Source organism: Monodelphis domestica, chromosome 2 (assembly GCF_027887165.1).
Source record: "Monodelphis domestica isolate mMonDom1 chromosome 2, mMonDom1.pri, whole genome shotgun sequence".
Classification (NCBI taxonomy): Eukaryota; Metazoa; Chordata; class Mammalia; order Didelphimorphia; family Didelphidae; genus Monodelphis; species Monodelphis domestica.
Window position 1 is genome coordinate 169,669,842 of NC_077228.1, and position 19,573 is coordinate 169,689,414.

At 47.0% G+C, this 19,573-nt stretch overlaps 1 protein-coding gene across 1 annotated transcript; it reads left to right on the forward strand.

Annotated features, from left to right (window-relative positions):
• The first annotated feature begins 1,703 nt into the window (after positions 1-1,703).
• Positions 1,704-11,054, forward strand: NES (nestin). The gene is made up of 4 exons (XM_056816238.1): positions 1,704-2,651; positions 4,091-4,215; positions 5,832-5,905; positions 6,267-11,054. Exons 1-4 carry the CDS (start codon positions 1,860-1,862, stop codon positions 10,472-10,474), a joined length of 5,199 nt encoding a protein of 1,732 aa, XP_056672216.1. The 5' UTR covers positions 1,704-1,859; the 3' UTR covers positions 10,475-11,054.
• The last annotated feature ends 8,519 nt before the right edge of the window (positions 11,055-19,573 follow it).

The window sequence follows — 19,573 nt, forward strand, 5'->3', positions numbered from 1 at the left end:
CCTGTTGTGGGAAAGCTTTGGGGTGAAAAACTAAAAGGGGACAAGTACCCTTTTCAAGAATGCAAGGCTCTAAAACTTAGCTTAAAAAGAAAAAGAGAAGTTTATTCATTTAAAAGTCATGTTGAATTGGCTGGGAGACAATGTGCAGGGGTTGACACTGCCTCCTTGAGGAGATGGGATAAGGAGATTTTGTGCCCCTTTCACAGCAGGGATCACAGGATAAGAAGAAGGGGATGGGGTGAGTTAGGAAAAGAGGTATTTTCTTTGAGGTTGGGGTGTAGGGGATGGTCTATAGAAGTCAAAGGATGATTAGAGTTAGGTCTAGAGATAGGAAGTCTTGGGCTCAAATTTAACCTCAGGCTTCCTAGCTGTGTGACCTTGGGCAAATCACTTACCCCCCCCCCCCATTGCCTATCCTTTGTCATTCTTCTCCCTTGGAACCAATAACACAGTATTGATTCTAAGGTAAAAGGTTTTAATAAAAAAAAAAAAAACAACTAAATAGGGTCTGAGAGTCAGACCCGCCTGAAACAACTTAACAACTAGCCTATTTAGCCACAAGAGGGCAATCGTTTCCTAAGAATCTCAACCTTCCTGGGGCTAGTTGTTGAAGGCTAGAATGTCTTCTAGAAGAGAAAAAGGGACACTTTAAAAAGTGTTATCCTCAGGTTAGAGGACGCATCAGGAGAAGTGAGTGGCAAAGAGCACCAAGAACTTCTGCAGGCCCTTGGCACCCCAGACCCTAACCCTCCAACAGTCCCTGGTTTAGGACTCTAGGTTAATGGGAAGTTGAGATGACTGGCTGACTGAGAGAGGGAGTCTCCTTGCAAATCTCCCTGGCCCTGTTTCCTAGGCTCCAGTTACAGACTGCCCCAGTCCCATAGCTTGTCTTCTGTCCCCTCATAGATTATTTTCTGACTCTACAGTCTTATATTCCCAGAGTTTAGCACAGTGCCTGAAACAGTGCTTAATAAATGCTTGATGACTTGACAACTTTCTGCCCAGTCCATTCTTCACTCTGTCTTAACCCCTTTCTACTCCAAGACCCCTCCCTAAACTGGTGCTTTTTGCTCTGCTTTCCCATTGTCCCCACCCATGTGCCTAGAACTCTGTGAGGCCAGACCCTCTGTCTTTGTCTGTCTTTGTGCCTGTATCTTTGTCCCCTGTGAAGCAAAGAATCCCAGAATCCTGAAGCTTGGAAGAGTTCTTGGAAGAGCAAAGAGTTCGTTCTGTTCAGTCAACCCCTAACCAAACCTGGGTCCTTTATTAAATATAATAATTATTATATATTATATTAAAATATTTAATATTGTCAGCCTGTGCTGGGAGACCTACGATGTTGCCCAGTTCACTACCTTAAGTGGTAATCGGTTCCTCTTTTGGACAGGCGTTTTTTTCCTGACCTTGAGAACAAATCTGCCCATCTGCAATTTCCACTCATATCTGGATTGGTTCTGTCCTCTGGAACCAAGCAGAATATGCCCTCTTCCAGATTCCCGACCTCCAAAGACTTGAAGAGAACTATCAGGCCCTCCTAAATCCTTTCCCCCTATCAAGCTGGGGGCTCAGACTATACCTTCTTGGAATATCCCCACCCAGTACAGAACAGCCCGAAGCAAATATTGGACTTAGCTTTTGGTTGTCAAGGGGTTAAGTCCTCCTGGTCTCCGCCCCCTTTTCCCAGCCGGCGGGAGTATGAATAGCGGGACTAGCTCTCCTCTCCGCTCTAAGTCACTCCGGAAACTCCCCGGGTTCCCTCTCAACCTGGTCCTCCTCCGGGCTCTCCGAGGTGCTTGGGGATCCGCCCCTTTTCTCCTCTCACTCTGTGCACTTCTCCCTCCGGGGCGGCATTAAGGAGGATGATGGAGAGCTGCCTGGGAGAGGAGTCTGTCCAGATGTGGGAGCTCAATCGGAGGCTGGAGGCCTATTTGTCCCGGGTCAAGTCTCTGGAGGAGCAGAACGAGAGGCTTCGCCTGGAGATTGGGAATCTCCGGGAGCAGCCTGGAGAGCCATCCTGGAGGAGCCAGGCTGAGGAGGAGCTGGGGGCTCTGCGGGCCCTGCTGGACCAGCGCTGGAGCGAGAAGCATGCTGCCGAAGTGGCCAGGGACAATCTTCTGGAGGAGGTGGAAGGGGTGGCAAGCCGATGCCAGCAGCAGCTGCTGGCCCGGGAGCGGGCTAAGGAGCAGGTGGCGGAGAGCCGCCGAGTGCTGGAGGCCGAAAAGTGGGCTGGGGTGTGTCTGGGGAACCAGGCTGCTGAGCTAGAGAAGGAGCTCGAGGCCCTGGTGGCTGCACATGAGCAGGAGCGGGCGGGAATGAGTGCCCAGGTAGCCCGCTCTGCTCTGGGCCTGGAGACCTTTCGCAGGGCTCCGGACAATGCCCCTGCCCCTGACGTGCAGGACCTAGCCCGCACGTTCGGAGATGCCTGGAGGGGCGCGGTGGAAGGCTATCAGGCCCGTGTGGCGTGCATGGAGGCCTCCCTGGGCCAGGCTCGGGAGAGGCTGGGCCAGGCAATGCAAGGGACCCGTGAGGGACAACGAGAAGCGCAGCGGCTGGGTGTAGAGAGGGCAGCGCTCCAGGGTCGTCGAGAGATGCTGGAGCAGAGGCTGGAGGGACAGTGGCAGGAACAACAGGAGGCAGGCGAGAAGTTCCAGGTGAGCAACGTGCCCCGCCCCTCTGCTCCTCTCTCCTAGCCCTGGTCCCTCTTTTCTAACTCCTGCCCAGCGATTTCTCCCTGCCTCTCCTGTTCCGTGTCCTTCCAGCCTTGACTCCCTAGCTAGTATGATTGAAGAAATTTCCCTAGAATCTGCTTTGGTTGTAAGAGATCTTCTTAGTCTCTCTGAAGCTAAAAGGAATGGGGAGTTCTCCAGCCTAGGGGGACCTTGCCAGAGAAGGGGGACCTTAGCAAAGTCCCCGACCCCTCTGTCACTGGAGACATTCCCAATCCAGAAAAGGGTCCCATTCTACATATAGGACACCTAGAGTCCCCAACTCTAACTCCCAAAGATGTTCTTTTGAGTGACCCAAAATTTTTCTCAAGGATTCCCGGGTGGCATGATGAGGTTTGGCTGGCAATTTTTAGAGAGGGCAAACCCCCTTCCTTATTCCTCAAAGCATTTTTGTAGGAAATCAACACTTTATCTCCCAGCCTCCATATCCCTGCCTCTTTGTGATCCACAGCAACTTTCAACTCTTCATTCTTCTGGCAGCTGCAGATTGAGCCAACAAAAGATTCCCAGTCATTTCACAGGGTCCAGGGAAGGGATCAGGGGACCCAGGCACCCAGATTTCCAGCCTTTCTCTGCCTCATTCCTTGATGCTCCCTGGGGGGAGCTCCACATTCCAGAGGAGCGGGGACAGCTGTCCCTGCTCTCACACACAGCTGTGACCAGCAGCTGTGAAAACAAGCTCCCGGTTTTGATCTGAATGGGAGCAGGGGGCCAGGGTCCTAGAAGGAAAGGGCTGGCTGTCCCCTCTCCTCACCCCTTCTCATCTGATGAAGGAGGATTTCAGGAAAGATTTTGGAGGTAGAGGGAACTAAAGTTTGTCATGAAAGGGAGGGGTACACAAGGTTGAGTGGCTGTGGAGAAGGTAAAAAAATGGAGGGGTTTAGGGTTTGCTCAGGCACTTAGATACTAGTTTTCCCATTCTTTTGTTTCTCCTGTTTTCTATTTCTTTTCTAACTTTCTCTTTCTCCTCTTTTCTCCCTTATCTATTTGCTTTGGAGTCAAATATTAGAAGGCTGAACATCCTCAAAGGGCTGAGCCATGTGATCCAAAACCTTTGAGAATATTGTTGAAGACTCTTCCCCAAGAGAAAGAGAGAGAGAGAGAGAGAGAGAGAGAGAGAGAGAGAGAGAGAGAGAGAGAGAGAGAGAGAGAGAGAGAGAGAGAGAGAGAGAGAGAGAGAGAGAGAAAGGATGTAGCTTTGGCCTCTGGGTCTCCAAGGGGAAATGTTCCTGGGAAGGCATATGTGAAGATAATTTCCACAGAGCATTGAACAAGAGGGAATAAGTTGCTATTGCAGAAGAGGGATGGGAAGACCTTCCTAAGAATAGGAAGCATGCTGATTTTTCTGTTCCCTTATTTTGTAGCTGGCTGTTGAGGCCCTGGAGCAGGAGAAACAGGATCTCCACAACCAGATTGCCCAGGTCTTGGAAGACCGACAGCAGCTGACGCACCTGAAAATGTCCCTTAGCCTAGAGGTGGCTACATATAGGTGAGGTCCTCTTCCCAGAATCCTTCTTCCCCAGAACATCATGGTTCAATGAATAGGGATCATTGAATTGGAAATCAAGACACCTGTGTTCAAATCCCAGACCTGCCATTGACTTTACTATGTAATCTTGGACAAGTCCCTTCCCCTGAACCTCAATATGGTTGTATGCAAGATAAAGGTTTCAGTTTTCTAAGATCCCTTCTTTCTTTTACAATCCCTTTTCAGCTCCAGGGAGAGAACCACTGCATCATTCTCCCCAAAAGGTCTACACCTCTCTTCCCTCACATCCCTTTGCACCCTTATTCCATTAGGCCTGGGCTGAGCTCAGTACAGAGAAAGAGCTGAAGTCTAGGATATTTGTGTCTTCTAGTGCCCATTGCCTAGTTTTCATTAATCCCATCAATTTATTTCTATGCAGCAAGATGGGAGGAGGCTTATGCTGTTGGTTTAACAAGCCCATCTCCCTTCTCACCCCTGTCCTAAACTTCTAGGAAGGCCTTGAAACTTGGTCCAGCTCTACAAGGAACAAGGACACAGTTCTAAGATGGAGAGAGATGGGAGAATGAAAATGGCAGGGACAGGGAGGGATGAAGGCAAAAGGGTTGGGAGATCAGGGCCCAGAGGAGAGAATGCTAGTCCTGTAACTGAAAGGGAGGAATGAACATTGTTATCAGAGGTATGGAAGTTAGACAGAAGGAAGGACTTCTTCCTGGTCAGGGGTGGGAAAGAGAAAGAGGTGGCTTTTGCTTCCTTGGAGACAGGGAGAAAAGGCAGGTAACAATGTTTATTTAATTGACTTGTAAGCCATTATCTCCTCTTTTTCCATTGGTGATAGGGGGAGGTAGGTAGGAAGTATATCCTGCACAGAAACATGAATGAACACAGTGATTCCTGTCTCTAAAGGGTTCTGAGATCCAGAGTGCTTGGAGATCCTAAGACAAGGGCCTTGACCCCCAGTCAAACCACTGAGAGGAAAAAGGAGAAGAGGCCCTGAGGAATTATAACTTGGGTTCTTTGTAGAGATGTGGGGAAGAGGGGTTTAGAATTCTGAATTCATTTGCTATTGTATGAGCCCAGCTCCCCTTCATTCTGCATGGCAAGAGGGGGGAGCTCATCCCATGGGAACGGCTTGAGAATTCCTGCTTCCCCAAGGAAGCCCCCCTTTCCAGACCCTCCAGATGGCTGTCTTCACAATGGCAGCTGATTAGCATGAGAATAGTGATCCCCCCTCTCCAGCCCCCACAGGGAGAGGATGAGGTCATGGGCATGAGAGAAGATTTCAGAGTGGGAAAGACACACACACACACACACACACACACACACACACACACACACACACACAGTCTCCAAAGCAATGTGTATATGCGTATGTGATTGTGCTATGAAACTTAGTGCCTATGTGGCTGTGTGACTTTGTATGATGGCATAACTGTGTAAGGACCTCAGTGAGCGACTGCCATGTTTGTGTGTCTGTGGGACTGTAACCTTTGTCTGTAGATGTGTGTTTGTGTCTGGATCTCTTATTTTGTGAGATAGCACCTGTCATTTTTCCAGGCTAGATTGGCTTAATTAACCAGGTGATCAGAGTAACCCAGGACCTCTTCTTTTGTTTCTAGAACCCTCCTAGAAGCTGAGAGTTCCCGGTTGAATACATCCAATATAGACTCAAAGGCCACTATCATCTTCCCTGGTAAGAAGATGATGTCTCTGGCTGACACTCAACTGATCCCCTTGCCTTGCCCTTCCATCTATCAAGGGAAGGTTCCTTCAATACCCTGACACCCTTCCCCAATCCTTATTCCTCTTGCTGGTATATGGTAAGCCTCTTGTGCCAATAGACACCCACATTTGAGAATAAATTCTACTCCAAAGGGATCCCCTCAATCAAGGGAAGGTATCTGAGACCTGATCTGAGATGATAGAAAAGTATTCAGGAATGTGGTGGTGATTGGGGGGAATTTAGGAATAAAACTTCAGCAGGAGTGTTATAGATAAGGGGATATTCCCCCAAGTTCACATACTGACTCTACCCCTATCCCCTGTCTTTTCAGATCCCAAGATGGAATTGTGTATTCCTGTGACACCCGAGATCCGACACCCAGGACCCTGGCCTCCTGTCCTGAGCCCTACATCCCTTCCTATGGTGGATACTCCTCGAACCCCAATGCCTGCTTTTCTGAAAAGTCAAGGATTCCTCCCAACCCAGACACCTACCTTGGCCAGCACTCCCATCCCAGCCATTTCTCAAGCTCACCATCCAGGCACTGGGAGGGAAGTCCAAGGCCAGGTGGCATCCTCCTACCTTCTCCAGGGGCCATCTTATGATGGACCCAAGCTGAAGGATAGTGAGCACCTGACTGTTCCAAAGCTCCCATGGGCCAAGGCCAAGGTAGGCATTGGAATGGGGAGTAGCCCAGAGCCTGAAGAACCAGCTGTTGAGAAGCAACAGGTCCTCAGCTTTCCCTGTCCAGATGAGCTAGTGGAACAAGTTGAGGATAAAAAAATTGTTTTAGCAACTGACTCTAGTATTGACCCCTTGGCAGCCAAAGATGGGGAGGAAAAGGATGGGGAGCTCAATGACATAAGTAGTCCCCAACCCCCAGCTCCAGAGCCTAGTAAATACCAAGAAAAGGTGGGAAAAGAAATCCAGGGAGTGGCAGAGGAGGAAGATGAAACTAAAGAGACAATAGCAGAGAACTTGGAAGAAAAGACATGGCAAAAAGGAGGGGCCCTAGACAAGGAGGAGATCCAGGAAAGACCTGGGACTTCAGATGAGAAGGTCCAGGAGACATTTGGTATTCTGAGTGGAAAGATTAGAGAGACCCTGAATCTGCCAGGTGAGGAGGTCCAGAAGACCCAGAAGCTTCCAAGTGAGGAATTCCAGGAAATGCAGATTCTTCCAGGTGAGGAGATCCAAGAGACCCAGAGGTTGCCAGATGAGAAGATCCAAGAGACTCATATTTTTCCAGGTGAGGAAATCCAGAAGTCCAAGGAGTTGCCAACTGAGGAATTCCAGGAGATCCAGATTCTTCCAGGTAAAGAGGTCCAGGAAACTCAGAAGCTGCCAAATGAGGAATTCCAGGAAATCCAGATTCTTCCAGATGAGCTGATTCAGGAGACCCAGAAGTTGCCAGATGAGGAGATCCAAGATACTCATATTTTTCCAGGTGAGGAAATCCAGAAGTCCAAGAAGTTGCCAACTGAGGAATTCCAGGATATCCAGATTCTTCTAGGTGAGGAGATCCAGGAGACCCAGAAACTGCCAAGTGAAGAGGGCCAGGAGACCCAGATTCTTCCAGATGAGGAGATCCAGGAGACCCAGATTCTTCCAGATGAGGAGATCCAGGAGACCCAGAGTCTGCCAAGTGAAAAGATCCAGGAGACCCTGATTCTTCCAGGTGAGGAAATCCAGGGGATCCAGAATCTGCAGACTGATGAGAACCAAGAGATATTGAGTTTTCCAGGAGAGGATAAGCAAGAGATAATGATGCCTCTAGAAAAGGAGACCCAGGAGACATTAAGATCTCTAGAAGATAATGAAGAGACATTGAACTCTCCAAAAGAAGGCAACCTGGAGATAGGGGAGAACCAGGAGACAATAGGTTTTCCAGGAGAGAAAAAACAGGAGACATTAAGTCCTCTAGAAGAAGGAGTCCTGGAGAAAAAGGAGAATCAGGAGACTCTAGGATCTCCAAAAGAGAACAACCAGGAGATAGTGAGCTCTCCAGAAGAAGGTGATCTGGAAAGGGAGAACAACCAGGAGATACAAGGACCTCCAGAAGAAAACAATGAGGAAATACCGAAGCCACAGAAAGGAGATTTGGAAAGAGAGGAGGAGAAATCAGGGTCTCTGAAAGAGGAAATTCAGGGAATATTGTGTTTTTCAGAAGAGGGAAACCAGGAGAGGGGGGAGATGCAAGAAATACCGACTTTGCCAGAAAAGGAAATACAGGAGTCATTAACATCTCTGGATGAGGGTAACTTAGAGACGGAGGAAAACCAGGAGATTCCAGAAGAGGGAAAAGGAGCTTTGGAGAGAAAGGAAAACCAGGAAATACTGCAGTCTCTGGAAGTAGAAAGTCTAGATCTTCAAAAACCAGAGGATGTGGCTGGGATAGGTCAGGATTGCTCCATTGAGGGAGATGAAAAAGCTCCCTGGGAGACTGGGAAGGATCATGAAGAAACTGCAAAGAGGAAACCAGAAGAACAGAGCAGCCTTGAAGGGAACTGGGAGGTTGTAGAGGAAGCAGGATTGAGGTATGGTGGCCCTGGTGAGTCCCAGCATGCTGGAGAAGAGGAGCTGGGGAGCCAGGAGTCTGAACAGCAAAGATTCCCAACAAAGGAAACAATTAAGGAGGGGATAACCACGAGCCCCCAGGTGGAGTTCAGGGAAGTAGAGTCAACAGAATTTGAAGCTCTTAACTGTGTGCCTAAGATGTCAGAGCAGATGTTTGAGGAGGATGGATCCAGTAGGGAGAGTGATGGAGAAGCCCCAGAGGATAATGGATCCATTACAGGGCTAGAACCATTAGAAGGAGAAGAGGTAAGAAACCAAGAACAGCTGAAAAAGGAAGTATCAGAATCAGAGAACTGGGAAGGGGGGCTGTCAGAGCCACACCATAGAGAAGTTATTTTAGAGCCTTCATTGGAGCAGAGTGACAGAGAGACTGAAAAGGATGTGCAAGAAACAAATGAATTGAACCAGCAGTACAGCAAGTTGCTTATGGAGAATGAAACTCCTCATCCCCACTTAGAAACCCCAGAGGTTTTAGAGAAACCAGAGCAGAAGAACTCTTTAGGAATGGGTGAGGACTCTAGACACCCTTCAGACCTTCTCCCTGCAGAAACCACAATTGCCAACAATGTTGATGGGGGTACCACTACTCAATCTAGTTTCATGGGCCAGGGAGGGCCCCAAGAAATAAAACAAGAGGTAGATATCTCAGAAGACCCCCTGGAGTCTCATTTTAGGGCTGAGGGTAATAAGGAGTTATGGGAAAGCTGGGAAACAGAGGGCAAAACAGAGGTCAGTGAGGAGCTGGTCAAGGAAATAGGAAAGGTTAATGCCAAAGACAGCTCAACAGTCTTTCAAGAGGAGGTGGAGGAGAGTGAGGGGGATGATCTGAGTGAGACTCTTCCAGATTCTACACCCTTGGGACTTTATTCTAGGGAGCCAGACTCACCTAGCTGGGGGATGATTGCAAAGGAACATCCTTCTCCTCAAGAGGAGCATAATGATGAACCCTGGGACCCTCCTCCTAGGCATACTGAGGTCAGTAGGGCTCAGCCTGATGAGGGAGAGGATGAGGATGGGGCTCCTGACTCTGATGTGTCTGAAGAGTTTGAGGACCTTGCTGTTGATGCTTCCCTCTTACCTGGGGGTCCTGGGAGGCTAATGGAGACGGTGGGACCTGGGTCAGAATTGGTGTTAGACCCTCCCACCTGGGATCGAGACAGAGAGTCTGATGGGTTTGCAGATGAAGAAGAAAGTGGGGAGGAGGAAGAAGATGGTGATGGTGATGATGATGATGATGATGATGATGATGATGACAATGACGAGAGAGTTGAGGGAACTAGGCACTGGAAACTGGGTCCCTCTTTGGGAAGTCCTGTGAGTTACCATCAGGAAGGGGAACCTGAGGAGGACAGAGAAAGAAATGCTCATGCCCCCTCAGATGCTGGAAGGAGGGAGGGAGCAGAAAATTTCCCTCCTGCAATTCTGGAGGTTGAGAAAGAGACAAAGCCCTTAGACAGACCAAAGTCCCTAGACAGCGACATACAATCTGACTCTGAAGAAGAACATTCTCATGTAACTGAAGATCCAGAGGACTCAGGCCCAAATGAGGAGGAGCTGGAGACTCCCCTACCCTCAAATCAAAGTCTTTTTGGAGTGAGTGACCCGACCCTCCTGGATAAGGAGGACCAAGCCTCAGACAGTGACTTGATAGAGATACCCTGCAGAGTAGATGACAGTGCCAGGAAGGCTGGGACTAGCCTCAATGGTGGGGGTCCCACCATGGACCAACCAGATGACATTAGGGGAGATATATTGAATGGATTAGGGAAGCTTCAGGAAGCAGACCAAGGGAAGTTATGGGACCTGGAGAGGGAGGGAGGTGAAGGGAAAGCCCCTGGGGAGGAGCTTTCTTCCCAGACCCTATGGAGTGGAGGTCCTCTTATTCTGGGGCAGAGCCCATTCCTGAAGTTCACTCAGACCAAGGAAGAGGATAGAGATTCCTGGTCCTCAGGGGATGAGTAGAAAAGGATCTCTTTTCTCTTTTCTACCTCTGAGGGAAGGGACAAGGGACAGAGGAAATAATACCCCATGCTCCCCTCAAGCTTGGCTATCTTAGTCTTGATTCAACTCATGCCTTACTTCAGGGCTCTGACCTCTATGATCAAGAAGTGGGTTGGAAAAAAGGTTTCCCCAGAATGGAAACTGAAAAGAGAAATTCAGTCATTTCTTCCCTCCCTTGAAGAAGTGACGGAGGGGTACTTTCTTCTATCTCCCCTCTTCTATCGCTCCTCAAAAAATGCTCTTTCTCAAAGGGGAGATGAGGCACATTCCCTACTTTGACTGAAGTGGAAGTAGGAGAACCTTGGGGGGGAGGGAGAATAAGGGGACAAAGGTGAAAGTTGTTTGAGCTGGCAGTGACAGCTTCTGTCCAATCCAGAAGTGGGGGGGTGGGAGTGTCCCTTGGTTGCCAACCTAGTATGAGAGGAGGGACCAGGGACCACCAAGCATTCTAATGTGCTCAGCCTGAACCCTTATCCCCCCTGCCTCCATGATATCTAGTTTGATTTTGTGAATAAAATGATCACAGCTACCACCACTCCCATCATTGTGTCCTGATTTTTCTGTTCCCACCACCACACACACCAGTTCCTACCCTGGCTGGGGATCTTAGTCCTACTTAGAAATTGACTGAAAGGATGGGGAACCAATTTAGAGAATGGAGTCAGTTTTGGGAGGTGAGAAAGGATTCTGGTTGGGTTGGGGTGAGGCCAGGGACTGGGTGAACCCTAAGCAGAAAGAGATTAATTTTATGACCAAAGAAGTATATATAGTCCCTGGGTCCCCAGGCTTGAGGATCTCATAAATGCCATTTTGCATTAGACTGCATTGTGAAAAATGAAAGGCAATGCAGTGTAGTAGAAAGAACTCTGGCTCTCAGTTTCCCTAGCTGTAAAATAAAGAGAACTAAATGATCTCTAAGGTCTTTTCAGCACAAATCTGCTGATCCTAAGATCCTAGATAGCATAGCTCCTTAGTGGAAGGGAAGCCTCATGTTCTTCCAGGTCTTAAATATTTTTAATCTACCCCAAGCTCTCAGTTTCACAGGGAGACAAGACAGAGACAGCTGGTCAGAGCTCTAAATACCCATAAGGAGAAGTTAAGGGAGATAGGGGATGTATGGATAGTCCAGGAAAACTTCCTAGAAGAGGAGAGTGTGAAGCTGGGAGGAGGGGGAGAAGGAAGAGATGGGAACTGGAGGGTGATGAGTTTGTCCTGAACTACAGAGACTAGGGAGTGTAGGAAGGAGTTGGGGGTTCAGTGGGGGGCAGAAAGGGCAAACTAGAGAAAAGCAGAGATGAGAGTTCTGGGGATGGTGGGCAGCAGCTCAGACCAGACAATCAGACCAAGAGGCCACTGGCTCAAGGTAGGGCGCCAGTGACATCAGCTCCCTTAATGAGGGCCACCAGGAGAGGCCCAAAACAATCATCATCTCTTCCCACTGCTGCCCAATTATAGTGATTAAATAAAGGAAAGAGGACTCACCCCCTTCCTATGTCCCCACAGGCCCACTCTGGCCCAACCCAATTAATAAGCCCCCAGCTCTAAAATACAAACAGTTGTCTCAGTTCAGACCTCCAGCATCTGAGGTCAGGGTGGGGTGAGGAAGTCAACTGTTGGATCATGGAAAGTTAGACATACAAATCTCTCTTCTGTCACTTGGCTAAGCTACTTCATTCCCAGCCTTGGCTTTTCCATCTGTAAAATGGGAGTGATACATGCATTATCCCGGATTGTGCAGAGGAAAGTGTAGAAATAGAAGGGAGAAGTGGTGTACCAGGATTCTTGCTCTAGCCCTTTTACTAGTTGGTACGGTACTGCTTGATTTTTCTGGGTCTTTTCAACTGTTAAATGAAGATTTGAACCCTAGCTCTGCTACCACTAGTATGAATTTGGATATGACATTTCCTCTTCCTGGGCCTGAAGATTTCATCCTCTGGAACTGTGGGGGTGGGGGAGTCTAGCCTGATGAGCTCTAAGGTCTCTTCTAGCTTTAAAAAGTCTATGTCATTCAGTTCAGTGGTTTATTGGTTAGAATGCCAGGACAGAAGTCAGGAGACCCTGAGTTCAAATTGGACCTCAGACACTTTCTGGCTGTGTGATCCTGAGCAAGTCACTTAATCTGAATTGCCTAGCCCTTGCTGCTCTTCTCTCTTAGAATTGATAATGGGACAGAAGAGTAAGAGTTGGGGTTTTGGGGGGGAGGAGGGGGGTTATTTAATGAAAGTGTGTGAAGTGGAAATTTAAAGGGATCTTGAAAATTTCAAGGAACAACCCTTTTTAACTACTATTCAAGGAACAAGGAAGCCATTAATTCAAGTAGAATGTATTTATTGAGAGAGAAATGTGGGGCAATGCCTCAAGTCACTGACCTAAGACAAATGTCCCCCAAAATTTACAGGGAGAGAAAGAGATAGGGACCATATCTTTGGTCCCCCAAACAGACTTGACTGGCTGACTGCATTAACTGACTGAATTACAGAAAGACTCTGGACCTATAAGAAAATATAATACTTATTTTATACATTCAAGCAAATTAACATTTTAAGAGGGCAGCTGGATGGCTCGGTGGATTGAGAACCAGGCCCAGAGATGGGAGGTCCTGGGTTCAAATCTGACCTCAGACCCATCTGAGCTGTGTGACTCTGAGCAAGTCACTTAACCCCTATTGCTTAGCCCTTACCAGTCTCCTGCCTCGGAACCAATACATAGAATTGAGTCTAAGAGGGAAGATAAGGGTTTTAAAAAATGAACATTTTAAAGAATTGGTCAAAAGTTGAAGACAAAGGTTTTCATCCAGAAATAAAGGACAGGAATATTATACAAAGAGATCAATCCAGTCATTGGGCTTGATACTATGGGAGAGACAAAAGGGTTCTCAAGATTGGTATTTAGGATTTGATCCTTGAGTCAGTCTGGAAAGTCCCCAGATAAAGCTATAAGGCTTTTGCCCCGATTGAAGGGGGGTGGGGGTGGGGAGGCAGCTTTACTAATTTAGATATTAATAACTATTACCTTGAGAATAACACATTAATTTCTCACTCCACACAAAAGAGTTAAGCTCTGGAGAGGAAGTACTAAAGAGCAGGGGCAGTGAGGGGTTCAAGGACAGGAAATCTTCAGATTTTAGGGAAATAATGAGGTTAAGGGAGATAGTTAAGTGTTTTACTTAGTTTATTAACCCTTACTTTCTGCCTTAGAATCAATACTATGTATTGGTTCCAGGGTAGAAGAGTAGTAAGAGCTAGACAGTGGGGGTTAAGGCACTTACCCAGAGTCACACAGCTAGGAAATGTCCAATTTGAACCCAGGACCTCCAGTCTCCAGCCCTGGCTCTTAACCCACTGAGCCAAGTGTCCCTAGTTACATTTTTATATTGTGAGAACACTCAGTACTGTAGTGGTTGGGATGGTGGTTAGAAGGCAGGAAGGACTTCCTAGCCATAGTAACCAGCCCACAGAGCTGCAGAAAGCACACTGGACTGGGAGTCAGAAGGATTAGTTCCCAGTCCCAGCTCCCCCACTTATTATCTGTGTGACCCTGGCACTTCATAACCTCTCCCAGCTCTAATTTCCTCAACCAGAAAACCGGAGGTTTGGATTAAATAGTCTCTCTGATCCCTTTTGGCTCTGAATCTAATGATCTTGTTAGAGATTTCGAGAAGCCCCTGGGCTGGGGTGTGTCTCGCTGGGGGATGGACAGGAACAGGAGCTTCCGGGACAAGGAAGGGTCGAAGAGACCTTGAAGTCACAGTCCCCAAATAGAAGCAGTTTCTCAGTTTTGCCCAGGGCAGCCTGGGATAAAAAGACTGAGGAGGGGATAAGGGAGGGGGGGGGGCGGCGGCGCCTTTAAATATCTCTCAGCAGGGGGGATGATGGTGTGTCAAAGGAGGGAGAGGGCTGGGTGGGTGACGGCCCCAGGCTCTGGCTCACCGAAGAGCCCAGAATAAATCTGATTCTATTCAGAGCTGTCCCGGAGAGAGATAGTGAAGATCACACCCCCTTCCTAGGGAGATCTGAGGTCTGGCAAGGAAGGAGGAGCTATTATCCCTGGAGCTTTCCCGGGGTGAAATCATTCTCTCCTAGGCAGTCATTGTCCCACTGGGGAGAAGCCCTCCTATACTTTCACTCTTTGCTTCCCCAGCTGGTCCCCGAGGACAGCAAGAACAACCTTATCCAAGTTTTAGGGGAGTGGATGGGAAGGAAGATATGGGAATTTGGAGATTTGTCCCTCTTTCTAAGTTTTTAAGTCTTTTAAAAACTTCCTCTAAAAGCATTTGTTAATTGGACAGGGCTCAGAGATGGGAGATCCTGAGTTCAAATTTAACCTCTGACACTTTCTAGCTGGGTGACCCTGGGCAAGTCACTTAACCCCCATTGGTTAGCATTTACCACTCTTCTGACTTGGAACCAATGTAGAGGGAGAGCTGGAGATTAACTTTGGTCGGGGAAGGATGCTCTTTCTGGAATGGCAGGATCCAATGGGCTATCTTTAAAGACAGAGAAATTTATTTTGGGTGAATGGTTGGAAGGCAGTGTGCAGGACCAAGCTGCCTCCCCAAAGAGAAAAAGTTCAGGATTTTTATATCCTAAAGAAATAGGGTCTTCATGACTTGGAAAAGAAAAATGGGAAGGAGAATAAAGAAGGGAACAAACAAGGGGGGAAATAGGTGACATAGTGAGGTGCCTTTGGGTCTGGGGGCATAAGTACAGATATACATCGTTTATGACAACCTGATCATAAAGGTGTGAGTTACCTGTTTTGAAGGACCTAGCGATGTTTGAGATGTAAACAGGAGGTATCTCTCTGTGCTAAGACCTCTATCATAAAATTAGTTTAAATGTATCTAAAGCTAGAGGTAGAGAATCCTTTGTTTATTAAGTCACCTCTTTGGTTTCACTAGGGCCAGCTTTCTTCAGCCAGCACTGCTGGGGTGAAATTCCTCATGTAATCTTTGACCTGGGACTCCTGATTTGGGGGTTCCAGGGAACTCTGTGCTCATCTCACCAGTACTTTGTATGCAACCTAAGATACAAGGTAAGTTCAGAAAAACAAAACAAAACTTCAGAGCACCATGCTAGGAGCTAGGGAAACATAAACAGATTATTAAGAAGTATGTGGTGCCTGTTCTTATGGATCTTTAAGGATCTGTCTCTACATACCTCTATTTTAGTTTGTCTTTGTCTCTGCCTTCATCTCCCATTCCCTTTATTTCTATTATTTTGTGTTCTACTCTATAGTCTTTGCACCTTTCTCCACTTCCCTTTTTTACTGTCTTTCCCCACCCCTCTCTCTGCCTCTGTTTCAATCTCTTTCTCTAAGTTTCTTCTCTACTTCATGATCTCATACTTTACTAGGGATTGAATTATCATTCTTAGTCAGATGATCCACATATCCCCTCCCCCCCATCTTCAGCTCAGGATCACCAACCCCTGTTAGACATCATTTGGTTGTTCTATCACCACCTCAAACTCAACAGATTAAAAAACCAAAGTTATCGTTGCATTACCTAAACCCATTTCCCCCTTTCCTCAACTCCCAATTTATATTTTTGATTTGTTAATACTTCAGTCATGATCAACTCTTTGTGACTCCTTTTGGAGTTTTCTTGGCAAAGAAACTGGAGTGGTTTGTCAAGTTTCCTTTTTTCTGCTCATTTTACAGATGAGGAAACTGAGGCAAACAGGGTTACACAATTTGCCAAGAGTCACACTGCTAAGTGTCTTAAGCTGGATTTAAATTCAGGAAGATGAGGTCCAATACTCTATCCACTCTACTACCTAGATTGGTGATGGTGAACCTTTTAGAGACTGAATGTCTCCTACTCAGAATCTTTCATTTTTTTAATCATATTTCTTATGGGGTAAAACACAAATTCCTTCATCTGATTTTTAATGCCCTGCATGATCTGACTCAGACCTAATCTTTCCAGCCTTACTTTCCATTATTCTACATTCACACATTCTACATTCCAGTCAAACTGGACCAGCTGTTCCCCTTTTTCATTTTGGCATCTCCCACATCCATGCACTAGCTGAGGCTTTCCCCATTACTGGAATGTACTCCCTCTTCATCTCTATCTATTAAAATCCTTCTCTTCTTTCAAGGCCCTGGTCAGGTACCAACTTCCTACTTCAGGGCTTCCCAGATCTTCCCAGCTGAAAGTGATACCTGCTTCCTCTGATTTTCCTGGACTGCCTTGTATAGATCTTTTTTTTTGCTGCTGCCACCATATTTTATCTTGTATCATGCTGATGTAGTACTTCCTTGGCCCTGTGGCTGACAGTCACTCTGTCTGGCACAGAGTAAAGGCACTGCTTATCTAAGTACTGGTCATTCCTAAAAGCTCTCTCTACAAATGTAAACTCTTTGAGGGTAAGGACTGGTGTTTTAAATCTTTATATCTCCAGAGTTTAGGGACTTAAGAAGCATTTTTTAAATTGAATTGCCCTTGTTTCTATCTTAGTATCTGTTTTGGGGGAGCCACGTGGCATAGTAGACAGAGTTCTGGATTTGGAGTCAGGAAAACTCATTTTCCCCGAGTTCAAATTCAGCTTCAGACACTTACTAGCTGTGTGACCCCAGGCAAATCACTGAACCCTGTTTGCCTCAATTCCTCATCTGTGAAATGATCTGGAGAAAGAAATAACACTACTCCAGAATCTCTAACTAGAAATTCCCAATATGGGGTCATGAAGAATCAGGCACAACTGAACAATGACAAATCCCTACCTTTCTCTCCTGCCTCAGAAAACCTTATTGTCTATTTCTTTGTCTCTGCTCTATGTTCTTTCTCCTCTTGGGTCTTGGGGATCCAGGAGTCCAGTCGCTCCCCCTTAAAATAGCTCTAGGCTTTGGGAGTGTCCCTTCCTGTCCCAGGATCTAACAAGGTCCCTTCTGATTATACCCCATCCGCCAAGCCTTCAGGCATCCTGGCAGAACTGCGTCAGCTCCCTCCTCAAAGACAGAAGCACCCTGTGCTTAGTACCCCTCTCTTTTGGCACTATCTAGTTGGGGACAAGAGGATCAGGCAGTACAGCCCAACTATCTGTCTCTCTGCCTATGGATGTTTATCTCTGAAGGCAGAGAAGAAAAAAGAAATTTTCCTCTGTTGATTCTTTCAGACAGTGGGAAGAATTGGGATTAGAGTAGAGAGGTTGTCTACTGATTCTTCTTTTTTTTATCCTTCCTTTCTTTCTTAGAACTGATACTAAGTTTCAGTTCCAAGACAGAAAAGCAGTAAGGGCTAGGCAATTGGGGTTAAGTGACTTGCCCAGGGTCACATAGCCAGGAAGTGTCTGAGGTCACATCTGAACCCAGATCCTGCCAACTCCAGGCTAGGCTCTCTGAAGCACCTGGCTGCCCCATGTCTACTCATTCGTACTGACAACATGGAACCTAGAAACCCCAAACTTGTGGCCTAGTGGGATCTGGTAAACCCCAGGTTTTAAGACTAGCTTGTAGGTTGGAGACCCCAAAGTTTGTACTTGTTCCCTTTTCCAGTGGGAATCCACCCTGAAGGGAATCCCAGGCTAGCAGTTTCAGATTGAATAGTGGACCCTCAGGTAAAAGACAATCTGTTTGAGGTGGGGACTAAGCTGAGTAACTCTTTAGTGCAGTAAACAGCACATCAGTCTCGAAAACTGAAGATCCTGGGTTTGATCCTTGGAAGGAGGGTGTGATATACTGGGAGAGGCTTCAGGAGACAAGAGACTGAAAAGATGGTCTCATTCCCACATCTACATCCCTTTGAGTGTTCTGTATGTGGCTGGTGCTCATGAAACATTTGTTGGGTGAATGAATGAGAGGATGGATGGATGGATGGATGAATGGATGGATGGATGGATGGATGAATGGAGAGGGTTGTATTATAAATGTGAATTCAAGAGCAAATGTGGAGTAGCAAAAAAAGCACTGACCTTGGAGTCATAAGACCTGAGTTCAAGTGTTGACTGATATTTAATAGCTGTATAACATTTGACAGATTGCTTCTTGCCTCTGGAATTCAGTATCCTCCTCTGGAAAATGAGAGATTTGCTTGAGAAACAAGGGCTTTTAACCTTTATTGTGTCCTGGACCCCTTGAGCTGTCTGGTGAAGCCTTTGGGTCCCATCTCAAAATAAGGTTTTGCAATGCATACAATGAAAACAAAGGATTACAAAGGAAAGCAATTCTATTGAAATAAGGTTATTAAAAAAATTTTTTTTATCAAGTTCAAGAGGCAGCTAGGTGGCTCAGTGGATAGAGGGCTTGGCCTAGAGTTGGGAGGACCTGGGTTCAAATTTGAACTTGGAGAGTTCCTAGCTGTGAGAGCCTTGGTAAGTCATTTAACCTGCATTTCTTAGCCTTTACTGCTCTTCTGCCTTGGAAGCAATGCTCAGTATTGATTCTAAGACAGAAGGTAAGGGTTTTAAAAAGAAAATCTTATCCTCCACCTCCTCAGGCAGCCTATTCTACTTTGGGACAGCTCTAACAGTTAAGAAATTTTTCAGTAAAGCAAGTCTAAATGTACCTCTCTGCAGTTTCTCAGACCCGTTGCTCCTATTTCAGAGCTTAGGGGCCAAGAGAGTCAGTTCTATTTAATTATTATTATTGCGTGAATGCTCATGTTGTGGAGGGAGGGACCCCTGAAGTTGAAGGAGAAAGGAAGATGAGAACTTGGCAACAGGATATATGATTGGAACTCTGGGCTTTCTTGAGTGGTGAAAAGGAAAAGAGAGGGGCAGAGGCAGAGACAGAAAAAACAGAGAGATAGAGACACAGAGAGAAGGAGAGAGACAGAGTTAGAGACAGAGAGGAAAAGAGAAGGGGTGAGGGAGAGGGAGAGTCTTTAAAGTAAGAAGGATGCTGATTAGACAATAGTTAAGATTTGTGGGATGAGACCCTGGAAAAGGGAGAGTATAACAGGCCAAGGGCAAGTGGGTCGCTATTCTCAGAGCTTCTTCTGAGCCAGATTTAGCCTCTTGAGGTGGGGGGGGGGGGGAGTGGTGGGGAGACCAAGGCGGGGGATTTCCTTATAAGGCTCAGCAAGCAGAGGCACCAGAGGGTGAGGTCAGGGCCCTG

Bases quoted from the DNA above. Each gene is read 5' to 3' on its own strand.
- NES (XM_056816238.1), top strand. From the start codon at position 1,860: ATGATGGAGAGCTGCCTGGGAGAGGAGTCTGTCCAGATGTGGGAGCTC. The intron at 2,652-4,090 runs GTGAGCAACGTG...CTTATTTTGTAG, and splicing joins AGGCAGGCGAGAAGTTCCAG to CTGGCTGTTGAGGCCCTGGA. The intron at 4,216-5,831 runs GTGAGGTCCTCT...TTTTGTTTCTAG, and splicing joins CTAGAGGTGGCTACATATAG to AACCCTCCTAGAAGCTGAGA.